Source organism: Schistocerca serialis, chromosome 1 (genome assembly GCF_023864345.2).
Source record: "Schistocerca serialis cubense isolate TAMUIC-IGC-003099 chromosome 1, iqSchSeri2.2, whole genome shotgun sequence".
Classification (NCBI taxonomy): domain Eukaryota; kingdom Metazoa; phylum Arthropoda; class Insecta; order Orthoptera; family Acrididae; genus Schistocerca; species Schistocerca serialis.
In genome coordinates this window covers 1,286,068,691-1,286,086,726 of record NC_064638.1, presented here as the reverse complement: position 1 = coordinate 1,286,086,726, position 18,036 = coordinate 1,286,068,691, and the positions used below count along the sequence as shown (strand labels likewise).

At 40.7% G+C, this 18,036-nt stretch overlaps 1 protein-coding gene across 1 annotated transcript in view; it reads left to right on the top strand.

Moving 5' to 3' along the window:
- Positions 1 to 18,036, top strand: part of LOC126419664 (lysosomal alpha-mannosidase-like) — a 247,851-nt gene that overhangs the window by 119,564 nt on the left and 110,251 nt on the right. Inside the window, exons 6-7 of the mRNA XM_050086854.1 lie at positions 3,059 to 3,195; positions 13,058 to 13,191. Of these exons, the coding sequence (XP_049942811.1) occupies positions 3,059 to 3,195; positions 13,058 to 13,191 (271 nt within the window). The remainder of the gene's footprint in view (positions 1 to 3,058; positions 3,196 to 13,057; positions 13,192 to 18,036) is intronic.

Genomic DNA, 18,036 nt, shown 5'->3' with positions numbered 1-18,036 from the left:
ATTAAATGGAAGACAGGTATTTGAATATTGCACAACTGTGTGAGGATTGTGTGAATTTTCAGTAAATTAGGACACTATAGTATAAAATCACAAATACAGTGAAAGCCTGGTTAACCAAACCCAGCTCACCTGAAACCCAGGTTATCTGAAATGACTCTGAAAATCATAAACAAAAGAAAGAGGTTAGAGTGTGCTGGACTTTGGTTAGCAGGGAAAGGTGAAAGCCTGGTCTTGAATTGTTTGCCCACATAGCGACTCACCAGTCTAAACAAAACTACACTGCCAACAATAGAGCATTCAAGTGATTATTTGTTTCCTTGTGTGTGTATTTTTGTGCTATGCTATAAACAGTGAAGTACAGCATACTGTATATTAATGTACTGTAATCCTAGAACAGTAATTTTGACTTTGATATAGAATGTAAGTGTTCCGTACAAAGATTAGAAAAGGATAGTTTCTATTCATCATATAGCAGAGATGCTGAGTCGCAGATAAGCTCAATAAAAAGATTGTCACAGAATAAGCTTTTGACCAACAAACAGATCTCTCTCTCTCTCTCTCTCTCTCTCTCTCTCTCTCTCTCTCTCTCACACACACACACACACACACACACACACACACACACACACACACACACACACACACGTGCGCGCAAATGCAGCATACACACACATGACCACGGTCTGTGGCAACTGAAGCCACACTATGAGCAGCAGCAACAGTGCATGTTGGGAAAGCCAACTGGCTGCGAATAAGGAGGATGCTGGGGTGGGGAGGAGATGGGATTGCAGGGAGGAGTCTTGACTACCTCTCGTCATGCCCTGAAATGAGAAATGTCCTCGCACTAGCCTTTTCATCTCTGCCACAGTGGTATTCTGCCGCCCACTGAACCTACACAATATACTCATTCATCCCTACACAACATCTGCTCCCAACCCTTAAGCTCATATCCCTGTAATAGATCTTGATATAAGACCTATTCCATACATTCTCCCACCACCACCTACTCTAATCCAGTCACAAATGTCACCTATGGTCATGACAACCAACAAGCTGTTTGTCCGCATGAATAGCCACTGACAAACTGTGGCCAAGAAACAAATGACCACCTTCTTACTGAGCATGCTGCTCAACGCGTCATTTCTACTTCAATGACTGCTTCACAGCCTGTGGCATATGGATCCTTCCCACCAATACCAGCTTTTCTGAATTGTGCAATATATCCTACATTCCCATAATCATTCTGGTCTCAACCTTCATTAGTCATTGTCCCCATCCATCTATCTTCTTCCTTGTTCCCATTCCAGCACTACACGGCTCTCTATTCCACCAACACACATGGTCTTTTTACTACTCTCCTTTTCTACTACCCTCACCTCCCCCCCCCCCCCCCCCCCTCACCTTCTAACTTTCCGGCTGCACCTAGCTGCCGTAACCTCTCTCCGCCTCATCCCTGCACGCTCCCCAGCAGCACTTCATCATCCCCTACCCCTACCCTATTATCCCTCCCCCTCTCTGCCCCAGCCTCCTCCTTACCCCCAACCAGTTGCCTCTCCCATAATGTGCTGCTGCACATAGTCTGGCTCCAGCTGCCAGGGACTGTGGTCACGAGCGCGTGAGTTGCATGTGTGTGTGTTTGTGTTTCACCTATTTTTGACAAAGGCATTCTTGGCTGAAAGCTTATTTTGTGACAGTCTTTTTGTTGTGCCTATCTGCGACTCGGCATCTCCACTATATTGTGAGTAGCAACAATGCTTTTCAGAATATTGTTACATTCGATCCTCGATTTTCCATTGTTTGATTTTAGCCTACAAAGACATTTTTTAAATCTGTTTGAACTTCAAAACTTTCAAAAATGTGTGTAATACAAAATACTGTAGTACATATTAGATGTTCATGGCTTAACTGAAAACAATGTTATTCAAAAAGGCTTCCCCCCATCCCCCCTCCCTGTATTTTGGAAAACGGGGATGTATTGTAACAAAAAAACTATGCCTGTATTCTCACAGAAGATTGTTTATAAAAATGAAGAAGTCAGTTTTCAGTGACAAATATGGAGAAATCCTACTGACTCTACATGCAAGTTGGATAAAGATGTTTAGAGGAGATTATACAAATCCTCTTCACACACATTACCTATTAATCAAATGTGAAGGGGAGGTAGAATGAGAGAGAAAGAGACAGAGAAACAGATGCCATTATATAGTGTTAAAAGTAAGACTCACAAACCATTTACCTCTAATCGATTTGGTTTCTGTAATTTCCATTGTGTACATTAAGATGGTTTTCGCAGGTATCATTCACACATTTCTTCCCCTTTGCTGCAGCAATCATATATGTAACTTTTTCTGGCTGTTACTTCTCTTTTACAATTATGTATGATACCTTCTGTGTAACATTTGACATACCGTTCACATGGCTCAATTTTGAAATATTGGAAATACTTGATTGTACAATCCTTTATTAAGCATTACACATTTCAATATTTTTATCACCAGACAGAAGATTTAAATCAAAATTTAGTAAAAGACTGATGAAAGTGATCATATAGATCTCATCTCTTACAGGGATATTTGACAGTGCCTATACCTATGCCTATATGAGATGAGATCCTTATTATATTCAGTCTGTGTGCTCAATTTCATGAACCTTTTACCAAAGTGTGATTTAAATCTCCTATCTGATGATGAAATATTGTAAACCATAAGGCTTAATAAAGAATTGTGTGTTTGAGACCATTCCATGTTTCACAGTTGTGCAAAATCTGAATATTCACCTGCCTCTATCATGGATGTATTTCTCCATCAAGAAATGAAATGGCATCTTTTTGCCCTCCCCACTTTTTCTATGCTGAAGCTTTTGCAGTTTACTGTATCATAGTTGTATGTAAAACTACAATTTTATTTCTGTAAATGATCATGACCCAATAATGTGCATCTTCTAGGACATACTGAACATAGTAAAAGTTACATTTTTAGATTGTCTCTGGTAGGGAATTCAGTCTTTTCAATATTTTTGTTAAAATATTAAGTTTGACATAGGATGTTACATGTTCTAGGTACAGCATCTCGCCTCTTTACTGTAGCATTCAATGGAACGTATGCTCCTCCATCTGGTTTTTGTTTTGACATTAATTGTGAAGATGAACCAATTATTGATGATATTAATAGCCCAGATTATAATGTTGATTCACGAGTAAGTATCAGAAGTTAACAGTATACAGTAATATAATTATTTACTTTACTCAAGTCTTTGCAGGAATTCTGCAGTGGTGAGTATTTTGAATAATATTCAGATAATGATGCCAATAATTACTCATCTTATTGATATGAATACTCACACAGTAATAAGAAAACACTTGAGGCCATAATACATGACACAAGGCAATAACGGGAACAGAAAAACAATCATTTATATAATGAGACACACTTACTCATTGTGTTTCATATCAACTTGGTGGTTGATGTCGATTTTGTTGATTGATGCTGCAACACAGCCCCATCTCCTTCAGTGCAGAGTACCCCTGGGAGAGCAGGAGAGGAATCCTAGTCTGACACGTAATCGTGAAGAAATGTTATAGAATGAAGAGAAGTGGTTTAGAGGGAGTGGGGTGAGTTGTTGTCAGTGATGCTTGGAGCAAATGGTTCAAATGGCTCTAATCACTATGGGACTCAACTGCTGAGGTCATTAGTCCCCTAGAACTTAGAACTAGTTAAACCTAACTAACCTAAGGACATCACAAACATCCATGCCCGAGGCAGGATTCGAACCTGCGACCGTAGCGGTCTTGCGGATCCAGACTGCAGCGCCTTTAACCGCACGGCCACTTCGGCCGGCGATGCTTGGAGCAGAAGAACAGACTTTGAACTGTGCCACTGAAGTAGTTTTATCTGCATGAGGTTCCAAAACAGTTGAGTTGGAAGCAATTGAAAGATCCATTGGTCATGAAGGAAGATTATCATCCCTCTGTTCTGCCAGCACCCAAACAGATTTGAGGTACTTTACTGATACCATTGAATGGTCGCATTTCACTAACATGGAAAATGTCTGGCTCCACCCACTGAAAAGGACTCTGTAGGGGCAGAAGATGGTTGTTGGTGTGAGCCCAAACTGTGGCATCTCATAGCATTATGTGCGAGAAATATCATAGTGTCCTGGGTAAAAAAAACTTGCCGTACACTGTAGGCTTGAGGCAGTGGCTCGCAGATGTGAGCTATGTTTCATTTGACTGTGCATGCCAATGACAGTAATTGTAAAGTAGTCACACACAAAGAAGCTAAAAGGAAGTCTGCCACAGTGTGAAACAGTCAGCATACAACACTCCTGCAAGTGAGAATTTCAGATCATCCTTGTGTACAGTCCCTATACCCAACAGGACCGCTGGCAAGACATTGGTCCATTGTGGCTTTCTGGGTATGGTGCCACCTTTCAACTAGCCTGTTGCTTTAAGGGTGATAGGTGATTATATGAAAGCATGGCAGTCCATAGATCACATACAATTCTGCAAAAAGAAGTGATTCATGTTGCCATCCCTGGTAAGTTGTTGTGGGTAACGGGCACCCATAATGAGATATCAGTGTGCTTATGAATGCTCATCCCATAGATCCCATAGACTCTGACATCATATCTTGTAAGGGGACAACCTCAACCCATTGTGTCATATGGTCAATGGCTGACAGAATGTAATTGAAGCTGTTGGATTCTGGTAATGGTCTGACTAAAATGCACATGTTGGAAATGGCCTTTAGGTACTTCCTTCTTATGGAAATGTATGGCGTTCCAATTTGCTGCACTGGCAAGGAAGGCAGATGTGTGACACTTCGTACAGTCTGCCTTAAGCCCTGACCAGGCCAAACACCCTGTAGTGAGCCTTGTGGTGGCATGAATCGCTGGGTGCAACGGTTTGTGCAAGCTGTCAAAGATTTTTTCCTGAATGGATCGGGACTAAGGGACATAGCCTGCCTTGTAATATGTCACACCATAAGGAAACGTGAAAGTAGGGTATTGAAATGTGTTGTAACTTCCTCTTGTGCCACAGTCAACTCATCAAAATGTATTAGTAAAAGGCACGAATGCAGGACATGTAATCTACCACCATGTTATCCCATCTGTTCATGTGCTGAATGTTGGTTTAAAATTGAGCAATAAAATCCAGATGTCTGAAGCAGTGTGGGGACACATCCCGACTTGGATTACAGATACCATGAACCAGTGGGTGGCTGTCAGTGAAAGTTGATGTCTTCTTTAAAGTGTTTCATTGCTTCATATAGAGGTAGTGATTCATTATCATATGCTGATCGCAATGGTTGGGATCCTTTTAATTTATAGGAAAAAAAATGATAGAGACTGTTAGATTAGATACTATCCACTATTTGTTGTAAAACTGTGATTGTGGCAATATCGCTAGCATCAGCATTGATACACAGATGAGCCATAGGTGAGGGATCAGCTAAGGTCATAGCATCCCGTAAGGATCATTTGATCACTTCAAAAGCCCATAACATTTCCTCCAGTCATAGTACTGGTTGTTTCTCCTTATTGTTGTTACTCCTTAGGCATTGGCTAGAGGCATCTGGATTTCAGCTGGCTACAGATTATGATGCCAGTACAAGTTAATCATACTTAACTGTCTGACTCAAAAATGTTACAGTCCATTGTTGTAACTGGCATTTCTCAGTTTCAATACAACTTCTAATCAATCCAGGGTGTGAAAAACCTGCTGGAGGTATTCTTCATGTTTTTTCAATAAAAAAGAAGAGAAAATGAGTGCATCATTCAGGCATGAAAAATAAAATGAAAACTCGCATAGATCAGAATTGATGAATCTCTGCTATGTTTGTGTTGCATTTTTCTACCTGAACACCGTGTATAAGAACCCAAATAACCCAAAGGTGGTAATGATAGCAGTTTTAGGAATGTCTTCAGTTGCCACATGTATTTGGTAGTAAGCTTTCTGGTGATCTATAATGTGAAGACCAAAGTGCCTGATAATGAATGTGAAAAGTGTTGGATATTTGGTACTGGGTTATGACTGGGAATGGTCAGAGCATTGTGGACCCTACAGTCTCCACACATTCAAAATGTACCATCTTTTTTTTGTCCAAATGAGTGGTGAAGCCCATGCACTATTTAAAAGGCATATAATATAGTGGCAGATAATATTGTGAGTAGTTGAAGTCATCTGTGATTCCAGCTGGTTGATCCAGTGCTGAACGGTTTGCACAGCTTTTGTACAGGAGCAACGTGTGCTCTTGTCACCTTTATTGCCCACTGTGTTCAGAGCTAGTAAGGCCTGTGTCACCAACTTGTTGATGTATCTGTAGTCATTGTCCTCCCTAGAATTGCTGATGAAGTTTCATACTCTGATTTGTTGGTCCTCCACATTACACCAGATGCCCATGAGGTTGAAATCCTGTGATGGTACATGCTCAACAATGGTGATAGATGAAGGTTGTAATGAAGAAAGCTGATGACAGTTAGCCTTCATCAGCTGGTTGTGTCACTGAACACGGTGTCTCCTGTAATGAGAAATTTTCTTCTTGCAACAACAGATATTTCTTTCTGATGTCACTGTACAGTTTATTGATTTCTGTGAGCTGATTCTTGAGTGATGAGCGTAACTGCTGAAGCTTGTGCGTTGAGGATTTCATTGTGTCTGTGTGTTGTGGAGCAGCTTGTGTTGCAGGTTTCCTGATCATACCCTGAATGCTAACACCCAGTGTTCTTCAGAAGAGCACTCCATCTCAAAAATCTGGGCACAAATGGAAGTGGCAGAGACAATCGAGCCCTAACAGGGGTTCATTCTCATCTGCTCGCATAAATTGTCATGTGAAAGTTAAGCCATTGCTGAAAAAAGTGTTGCATAAGGTAGATCCACACATGGTTATAAATTACCCATTCACCACTTTGAGTTCAGGATAGTTATCCACAGCATAAGGAAGAGTAGTGTTAATCGAGGTTGTGCTGATTTCAGAACCTGAGTTGTCCAAAAAATGCTGATCACTATTACAATTACATACATATAGGCAGCAGTTGCAGATGTTAGATGGTGGAAACAAACTGGTTTGATTCATCTAACTGGATTTTTGGGATGCTTCAATAATGTCATAATGTCTGATGCCAAGTGATGATCATGAGTGGCGTTTGGGCACTCACAAATAGGAAAACACGTGCATGTAGTGGCGCCCAAACAAGCATGGACATACATGGAACCAGCAACATCACATGATCTGTTGGCTGCTGTTCATACCCTGAGAGGTGAGTGATGGCAAGTGGTTTGTTGTTGTCAGCTGAGCATAGTGTATCTCAGTTGCTAGGAAGCATTGACCCACGATAGCAGCATCGGGCATTGTTGTGTTCTAGTTCCCACTAGAGCACTCCTCGCTAAGCACAACAGTGCAGGCGCAGCACTCATCCGTCTTCGCACTACGAGATGGCACTGTCTTAGAGACGGACCAAATTCTGCTTCCACCAATCCGCGTATTAATATGTAACGCAGCCAATGAGATTGCTGCTAACGTAGAACCTTTTCTCCTTGCGGATCACACTCGCGCAGTGATACCTGAACGCGTGAGGTATTATAACGAGTGTACAGACCTCCGATTAGTCAGTCTGCATTAGTCTGTATGAGTCTGCATTAGACTGTACCAGTCTATAGTCAAGTTTCAGTCTGCACCTAATAAGATTATCATATTCCTGTACATAGCCATGAAGGTAAATGAATAAACACTTTGTCAAGTATCAGAGATATGTGAGAATAAGATTAACGTACGAAGACCAAAGAAACTTCAGATTGTCGATTGTAAATAGCATCCAGAACCAACTTAAAAGTTATTTTTATGCTTGTTATTATTTTAATAAATGTGTGTGAAAATTAATCAAGTTCTGTTTAAAGTTGGTCACCGTCAATCTGCTACTCTAAGCGTGCAAGTGGCATTTCTATCGTCTGACCTAATGGCAGAAGATAAACATGCCACAATAAAACCACGAGACATATTGCTGACACTCGCCTACTTTGTTAGTGACAAGTCAAATAATCTGATGGTGTGTGTACCGAAGGTCTTACAGTACGCACACCACAGGCATCTTCAGAACGCTCAGTTCCTTTTGGTCACTGTTTGTTGAAGGGTAGGCCTGGATGGCTGCCACCACTTGACAAGCAGCATTTTGTAAAGAAATGGGTGCATTTGGTTCTGCTCATTAACCACCTGCCACATTGACGTACAAAATAACAGCTTGAGTATGTGTACTGCTGGCGGCTGCTCGGTTGTGAGAGTGTCCGTATTGCAACGTGAAAACACGATGTGCTAACCATAACTTGACCTCTTATGAGAGTCCTTTATTACATTTTAGAGGTACTTGTCCATATGGCCAACAGTGAGTTGTTAAGCATCAATAAGTGGTCCACTAAAGATTTTAGGCAGCACCAGAACTGTGAGGATACCTGTCCATTGACTGTTCTGAGAAAAGAGCCTGTTGAATTTGCTGCTCAAGTGATTTGCATGGTCTTTGAAGTAATGCTGTCTTGGATACCTCAAGCTTCTTAAAATAATCAAACAATAGAAACTCCAAGTTGGAATATCAGCAATATAGAAAAAGATAGATTGCTGCTTACCTTAAAGAATACATGTCAAGTTGCAGACAGGCACAATTAAAAGACACTCATATAAAGCTTTTGGCCACAGCTTTTGTCAGTTAAAGACACACACACACACACACACACACACACACACACACACACACACACAGGCAAGGAAGCACACGTCACTCACACATGACCGCCAACTCCAGCGTCTCTGGTGGGAATGCAGTTATCATGTGGGATGCAAGCAGCAATCTGGAGGGGGTGGAGAAGGGGAAAGGATAGTTGTGTATGTGTGGAGAGAGAGATGGTGAAATGGGCAGGGACTGGACTGCCAACAGGCACAGTGTCAGGTGGTTGTGAGGCAGGGAGGTGGGGGAAAAAAAGGAGCAAAAAAGGAGAGGAGCGGATAAAGATGGGTGGGTGTATTAGCAGAGGGCTGCAAACAAACAGACTGGGAGATGAGAATGGGGAGGAGATGATAGTACAGAGCATGTGGAAACTGTCAGGTGGTGGTGGGGGGGGGGGGGGACATTATGTTACTGTAGGTTGAGGATGGGATAATTACAGGAGCAGATAATTTGTTGTAAGGATAACTCCCACTGCACAGTATGGAAAAGCTGGTGGGGGAGGGAATGATCCAGATTGCTGGGGTAGCGAAGCAACCATTGAAAGTAAGTGTGTTATGTTGAAGTACATGCTGTGCCAAAGGGTGGTCTACTTTGCTCTTGGATACAGTTTGAAGGTGGCCATTCATCCTGGTGGACAGCTGGTCGGTAGTCACACCAATATAAAAAGCTGTGCAATTATTGCACCAGAGCTGATAAATGACATTGCTGCTTTCACAAGTGGCTTGGCCCCTGATGGGGTGTACAAACCTGTGACAGGACTGGAATAAGATGTGCTAGCTGTGTGGATTGGCAGGTTTTGCAGCCAGGTCTTCCACAGGGATATGATCCTTGTGGCAAGAGTCTGGGATTGGGAGTTGCACTGGGGTGGACTAGGATGTCATATAGCCAGGCTATCCAAGGACAGTGTATCTGCAGTGACAAAAACTCCCTTACTCAGTATGCTGTGGGTCTCACCAAGCCCTTCACAGACAGGCACTAAACCCCAGACCTAGTCCACAAACAGATCTCATGTGCCATATCCCCTTACACCCTCAATCCTCCCACCACCCCCAAGAACCAGCCACAAAGAAGTGTCCCCTTCATCACCTAGTACCACCCCAGACTGTAATAACTGAAACATGAAACATCCTTTGGGCCCTGAAATGAGGGAGATCTTATGCAAGATACTTCTCACCCCTCTTAAAGTGGTGTTCCATCAGCTACCCAATCTCCACAACACTTATGACTTGACTCTTTTTGGGTTCATAAACATATTATTTTATCTTTTATTACTTTATGTTATAATTTCATGTTCCGACACATTCCATGACCTTGGAGATTTTCTCCTCAACTTGGTCCTACAGAACTAGGAGTGTAAATAAATAAACAAACAGTCTGACTGAACCTGACTGAACTGTCTTTTTTGGGGATGAGGAGGATCAGTCATACCTAGCAACTGTCCGAAGGATGTACAATGTCCATCTGAAAAAGTTTGATCATTGCAGTCTTTGCCACATGGCGATCATCTGGGGGTAGTCTGCATGGGCATCACTCACCAGGGACCCAGGGATTGCACTGCTTCAGTGCAGAAAGAACAAACATGTCATGAGAGGAGTGGCAGTGAGAGATAGAGGGCATTGTGCAACTGGCTGGCTTGTTATTAACCTGTAGTACCTCCATGGGTGCAGCAACTGTGTAGAGTGACTTGTGCTGGCTTGTGGCTAGTGCAGATCTATGGATTGTGACTGGAGGTGAGGAACACAGGCTGTGGAGGAGGCAGTGTTTCTTAGAGAGTTTGTCTTTGGCCACATGCATTCCATGGCAAAGCATGTTGTTGTCATTTTGGAGGTGAGTATGGGCCACATGAGTGTCCATGTGGGGCTGTTGGATTCAATGTAACCAGTGCAGTGTCACAGGAACTGCACAGTTGAAGATGATTGATTGCGTGATCTGGTCATGGGTCAGTGCCCTCATGACACACAGTCAAGGTGTCAAAATTGCATATTCTCTTGACACAACATCTAGAGGGTGAGTGTGTTAACTCTCTCATGTGCAATGAGGGAACAGTGTGGAAGACCCAAGGGAAATTTGCGCCGAGAACCATTTCGCTCACATCTTCAGTGATGAATGTCCAAGTGAATGACATGGAGAATACCAAGTCGAGTGTGTGGGATTGAGAACTGTGAACAGTAATGACAGTGTCATTGGCAGCCTTCAGGTGGATTTGTGATGAAGACAGTGAAGTGTTATCCTGAGAACTGGTATGAATGAGAAAGTGAGGGCCACTGTTCCAGTCAAGGATGTATATTCGTTATTTAGGGAAGCATGTATTGAGGAACATGAGATATTCTCATGATGACTGAGGTGACTTACACATCGGACGTGGCCTAGAGGGCCTCTTTCAGGCTGTATGCCAAGTCTGGGTGTTGACGGGGCTGTCGGCAGTTGTGCGCAGCATTTCCGAAGTACGTGTGTTACCAAAGAAGTGTGACTGGGCAGACGCGGCTTCTGGCACAATGGGGGTTGACAGCGGTGACAGTGTGTCATGTCAGCACTTGGGCTGTTGTTGACAGTGCTGCCTACAGTGATGTCAGCATCAGGTAGAGTGAGAAAGATCAGAAGTTCTCGGCAGTGGTCGAAAGCAGCAGGCTGGCAGCTCCATGGCAGTTTTGCGGTTGCACCCAGCATCATTGTTGTTGGCATTGTTGATTTGTCGTCGGTGTTGAATAAGTATAGAAATTTGATCAGCCAGGCAAACACGGGCATCCATTGGTTGACTGTCACTTATTACATTTGCCATTTGAACTTGTATAGGGAGTTTAACACTCCAAAGCATTTGTAAGGCCTCGTCGGACATGGGCTATTGGTCAGTCTTTATGTAGAGATGCCACCACAGTTGTTCCTTATAAATCACATGGTGCAGCTGCTCCTTGGAGGTGTGTGACAAGTGCCGTAGGAGTGTTATTTTCACTGTCTGGGATTTGTCACTGGTAGAGGATGTGAGAATGATGTTTTTGATGATGTCTGCTTAGCTGCCCATGTGGCTGAGTAAGGCGACATATTTCACACTGTCAGTGATGATAGCATTTTCTTATGGTCAGTGATGATAGTGTTCATAGCAAAAATGCTTTCAATGATGGCAGACCAAAGCAGAGGCTTATCAGTTCAGAATGACACAAACTTGAGATGTGAGGTTGCATCTTGCTCTCCTGAATGGTGTGGCAATAACAATTCTGTGCAGTCAGGATGTGTGTGTGGTGAACCTTGATGCACAGCCAATGTGGCACCTGGTAAAGCAGCTCACTGCATGAAACACAGACCAAACAAAGCATCACATGGCCCAGATGCATTATGAAGGTTGATGGGCAAGCACGAGTCCAGTCTGTGCAAATGAACATATGATGTGGTCAAAAGATTAATCAGATTGAACTGAAGCAAATGTTCATGTGAGGCTGCAGAATTCATATCACAGGTGGGTGCTGTGTCAAAGTTAGTAAAGTTATCATCTGCTGTACACCATTGTTGTGCAGTCACATTTTTCAGCAAAACATCAGTATGCGGAGTGTCACTGTTACTTTTTATCACTCATGAAGTGCAAGGTACACTGTCTGCATTTTTCTTACCAAAGAACGGGGGCAGTGTCATGGTTCACATGGTTCATGGCACAATGAGTACAGGAAGGGCACACTCACAGGAATGATTAGCATACAATAGTAAGGGTTACCAATTGTGGAACTCCAGTGTGTAACAGTGACAGGTTATAGAGAATAGGTATGGAGTACAAAACACACATTATTTAACATGAAGCAATACATACGAGTGCTCACTACAAAGTCACATACCGAACTGCTTCGTCAGAGAGAGACTGCATCATACATCTCTCTAGTTAGCATATTGCTCTTCTCACAAATGAAGGGATCCATAAAATAATTTATCTCTTAAAGGTGATTTAAGAAATGAAGGAGGATTCCTAGTTGTAATAGAAAGATACTGGATGGGAAGGTATAATTCTTTTATTATTCTACAACATACTTCAATGACAGAAAGGGTCAGCATTTACATCACATATTTGGTGACAAAATATGGATTCACAGGACTACTATTTTTTAACAGCTTGACAATAACTTCTATGAACTTATATGTTTCCCATTCAAGTTGTTAGATGTATGAAAAAGCATTGTGGATTCTGACAGAATGGGAAGGCTAGTGATACTCTACAGCTTTGTGTTAGCCTAAAAGCAATTTAAATATCAGAAGAACCATAAAATTTTTCACAATGTGTTGGAATTACTTTTGGTCTTTTGTAGTACTGTACTATTAAGTTTACACTATGCAAATAAAATTAATAGTATTTCATTATCCACAGATTGCAGATTTTACAGCCTACATTGAAAATTATGCATCTCATCTCCAAACTGAACACGTGCTGGTCTCAATGGGAGAAGATTTTAATTACCAAGATGCTGCCACATGGTTTGTCAACTTGGATAAATTGAAAAAGTAAGATTAATGTTTTAAGGTATATGTAGACACTGTAGTGAAAAAAAGAGCCTGAAACAATATTATCCACCATGAAACTGAAGTTACAGTAGCGCAAGAAAGGCACAGAATGGTAATTTATTAACTCCTCCTCCTTCTCCTTTCCTTTACAAATTCTTGTACACCATAGGAATTACTTGCTCTTTGGTCCTCTAAATCAGTAGTCATGACATGTCCTGTGTGTCTGAGTTGGTGGGGCAAGGGGTGTCAAAGTGATCATTTCCTTGTAGATTGTAGATTGTATTTTATTGGTCCTGTAGTCTACATAGCAGCTTATGCGTAAGACATTGGACAAGTCAAGTTATAAATATACAGGCTGAAAGTCATTTCAAGGCATACATATTTAAGCTTACAATAATACACTTTACACGTAAGTATTTATATAATACATTTCATAAATTTAAATATTCTTCAATGGAGTAGAAGCAGTGATGCTGTAAATATGACTTTAGAGATTTTCCAAATGTATTGACCTTAGTGATAGCTTTTATGTTTTCAGGAAGTTTGTTATAAAGCTTAACTCCCATGCGAAAAGCACCTTTTTGGCACAGTGCTGTGCTGATTTGAGTCATATGTATGTTTCTGTTTTGTCTGGTAAAGTGATCATGTACATCACAGTTTTTTTGCAGTCTCCAGTCCTTGCCTATTACATTTAATTTAAAGAACAAAAGGGTTTCCATAATGTATACACATGGTAATGGACGAATACCAGATTTCTTAAACAGGGGTTTACAAGAGTCTCTAGGCTTGCACCCAAACAAGATTCTAATGGCCCTTTTTTGTAGTTTAAAAGTGCTGTTAAATGTTTTAGAGTTTCCGCAGAAGGTGACCCCATATCTAAGACGAGAATGAAAGTACGCATGATATGCATTCAATACTGTTTTCTCACTACAGCATGATTTTAATGAACAAAGAACGTAACATGTTTTGCTCAGTTCTGCATTGAGATATTCAATATGCTTATTCCATCTGATGTTACTCTGCAGCCAAAATCCTAAGAATTTGGTTTCAGTACTGTTACCAACTGGTTCGTCATTGATAGAGACTGATGGGATAAACATGTCCTTGTAAGCAACATTGTGGAATTTTAGAGCAACGGTTTTCTTACTGTTTATTACAACCTGATTACTCTGTGCCCAGCTGCTAAGTTGTTTCGTGACCGTGTTTACTGTCTGCTGTAACTGTTCATCATCGTCTCCTTTTAGTAGAATTGTGGTGTCATCTGCAAATATGATTGTTTTGTGTGCATCAATATTTAAGCTTAGATCATTTATGTACAGAAGAAACAGAAGGGGTCCCAATACTGATCCTTGGGGTACACCACATTTTATTTGTTTATAGTCAGATAAGTGATTAGATACAGTTTTTAGTTCAATATTTGTGTGCTTGACTCACACTGCCTGCATACGATTAGTCAGGAAGGAACTGATCCACTTGTTGGACAGACCTCGAATACCATATCTTTCTAGCTTTGATAGCAGAATTTTAAGGTCCACCATGTCAAAAACTTTTGACAAGTCAATAAAGACTCCTATTGTTTCCTGTTTTTTGTCCATCAGGTTTAGGATGGAATTGATGCACTCATAGACAGCAATTGTCATTGACCTCTTATTTCTGAATCCATGTTGTTCATTACATAGGATGCTGTTTTTATTTATAAATTTCATAAGTTTCTCATACATAACTTTTTCCAGTACTTTAGAGATGCAGGAGGAAATTGTGATGGGTCTGTAGTTATTTACATTGTCTTTATCCCCTTCTTTATATACAGGAATAACTTTTGATGTTTTCAACACATCAGGGAAAGTGCCTGCCTGAAGTGAGCAGTCACATAAATGTGTGAGTACTTCAATTAGGTTTGATGCGCTCTTCTTTAACATTGTTGCAGGTATACCATCAATACCTGCCGATTTGGAATTTTTTAGTCCTTTTATTGCTTTAGCTACTTCATCTTGTGAAACAGAACTGATGTACATTGATCCTCTACATGCACTTATTTCATATTCATTTGCCTGGGTGCTCTTAAAGTTTGATTGTAACATATTTTCAGCAACACCTGTGAAAAAGTTGTTAACTGTGTTGGCTACTTCTAAGGGGTTTGTTACTTTTTTATTTTTATGTGATAGTATTATAGTTTTGCAAGGTTGTCTATATTCTCCACATTCTTTTTTTATAACACTCTACATAGCCTTTAATTTATTAGCTGAATTATAAATGATTTCATCATTATGCATTATTTTTGCTGCTTTTATTACTTAATATTTTAGAATATTTTTTATAGTATGTTCGTACTACAGGTGAGGAATTTTTTGAGTTACATATTTCATGAAGTAGTCTTTTCTTCTGGCATGAAACCCTTATTCCCTTTGTGATCCAGCTGTTTGTTCTAGGGTTTCCCCGTCTGGTTAATGTTTTCAGTGGAAACGCAAGTTCAAAGAAATGGGTTAATGTATCAATGAAAGTGCTGAATTTTTAATTTATATTGTTCATTTTGTACACTCCTAGCCATTTTTCTTTCTGTAATAAGTTGTTGAAGTAGTTCAAATTATGCTGATTATAGCTTTGATATGCTGTTCTGAAAGACATGTTGTTAATAATATTGCCTTGTACCTTTATGCTTAATATTTGAGCAAGATGATCACTAAAACCTGCATTGAAAATTTTTAGTGAGGTGTTGTGTAAACTCTTCTTGACTAGAAACTGATCAAGACCTGTTTGGCAAGTTTCTGATACTCGGGTAGCTGCTTTTACTTCAGCCTTTAAATTGTAGGACGTTGCAAGGTTCAAAATGGTCTCCCTATTTCCACTATTTGTGAGGAAGTCAATATTGAAGTCACCACAGATTATCAATTCACAATCCATTTTATTTACTTTATTTAGCAATGACTCCATTTTGGTTAAGAAAAGTTCAAAATTCCCGGATGGTGATCGGTAAACTGTAGCAATAACCAGGTTGAACTGAGTAATTTTTATAGCTGCAATTTCATAATCCTTTTCGACATTTGCCCTCGTTAAGTCAGGTAGTGTAATAAAATCTACATTATCCTTTGTGTAAGTTGCTACTCCACCCTGCTTGCTGTTTTTCCTGCAGTAGTAAGCAGCCAAGACAAGTTTGTTTATTTTCGTATTCTGGATTAATTCTGGGTTAAGCCAGTGCTCAGAAACGCATAACACTGAGATATCATTAAGTTCATGTGTTAATAGAATGTTAATTTCATCATCTTATTACGCAGGGATTGCACATTATGGTGATAAATTTTTAGTTCGGGCATATTCACGATTTGGTAATTGGGAATCATATTTACAGCATCCCATACCTCTAGTTTAAGTTAGGAACATCAGCAGTGTTGTATTTTCGTTCTTGTTTCTTGTTTATTTTGTTTTCCTCGCTGTTGGAAGGATGTTCAGGAAGCTGATAAATTGTTCTATCCCTTACAAGTCTTTCTTTAATTATTTCACTAACACGATCACAAACAAATCTTTTCCCTTCATAGTTCAAATGCATTCCATGCTTCATGTGCAGATTTTGTTGCAGCTTGCTTATATCCAGTACATCATACTTAGCATATTGAGAACATAGTTTCCTTATTTTAATGTTTGTTTTCCGAATTTCTTTGTTTACACACGAACTATAAACCAAATCATGCCTATGAGGAAGTGTGGCAACTACTGTGTTTCTGCATTTATTAGCTTGTAAAAAATTCTGTAGTGTTTCCACGCAAACCTCTGCTTCAATTTGTGCCACATCGTTTGAACCCATTATACAGATGATAAAGTCATTTTCTTGCTTTAATTTCGTCTTAGAGTTAATGTCTACAACATTTTTACATCCCGCTCCCGGTTTCACTACACTAGTCACTGATATGTCGCGATTTTTCTCAAGGAGCATGCTGGATAGATTCCTGCCATGACTGTCTGGTAGTAATAGTACACTACTCTTTTTCCCTGATGATCTGTGTTTGTTGTTGACATTATTTGAAGAAACGCTATTCGTTTTCAGTTCACCGACTTTTTCAAGTTCTGCAGACTACTTCACCAATTTATGAGCTCTCATTGTTTTAGTAATAACAAATGACAGTTTTTAAACAACGGTACTGTTACATCTCAATAGCAACAGTTACTTTTTGTATTTAGAAGCCTGACTCTTGTAGACTGGAACTTACAACAGGTTTCCTGCCTTTGTTATTTGAAACTGGGTCGCTGCCTTTATACAGATAGTTCTCTTCTGACTGGGCTATCTGTTCAATACCAGAGAAGGAAAGTTGCTACTCACCATATAGCGGAGATGCTGAGTTGTGATGGGCACACTAAAAAGATTCACACACTCTTAGCTTTCAGCCATTAAGGCCTTTATCAGCAGTAGACACACACACACACACACACACACACACACACACACACACACACACACACACAAACACACAAAAGCAACTTGCACACATGTCTGCAGTCTCAAGAGAGCTGAAACTACACTCTCTGAGACTTTTCAGATTCAGCCAGTGGCTTTTCCTCACAAACCTGAACCACCTCCACTTGCTCAGCAAAATACTGCTACTACGTAATGCCCACTGTCTACACCTCACCACCCAAACTGAAATCCTGACACTCCAACACTTAGAAAAACATTCCAAACACCATCTCCACAAGTTATCTAGCCTGCTGCAACCCTACTCCTGCCTTAGGCCACCACTATCCAACCCCAATCCTACTCCCAGTGTTCCCTCTCCTCAACCCTTCATAACACCCAGGCCTTGCCTAGCTGACCTTTTCAACCTACCACATCCTTTAAAACCCCCCTCCAGCACC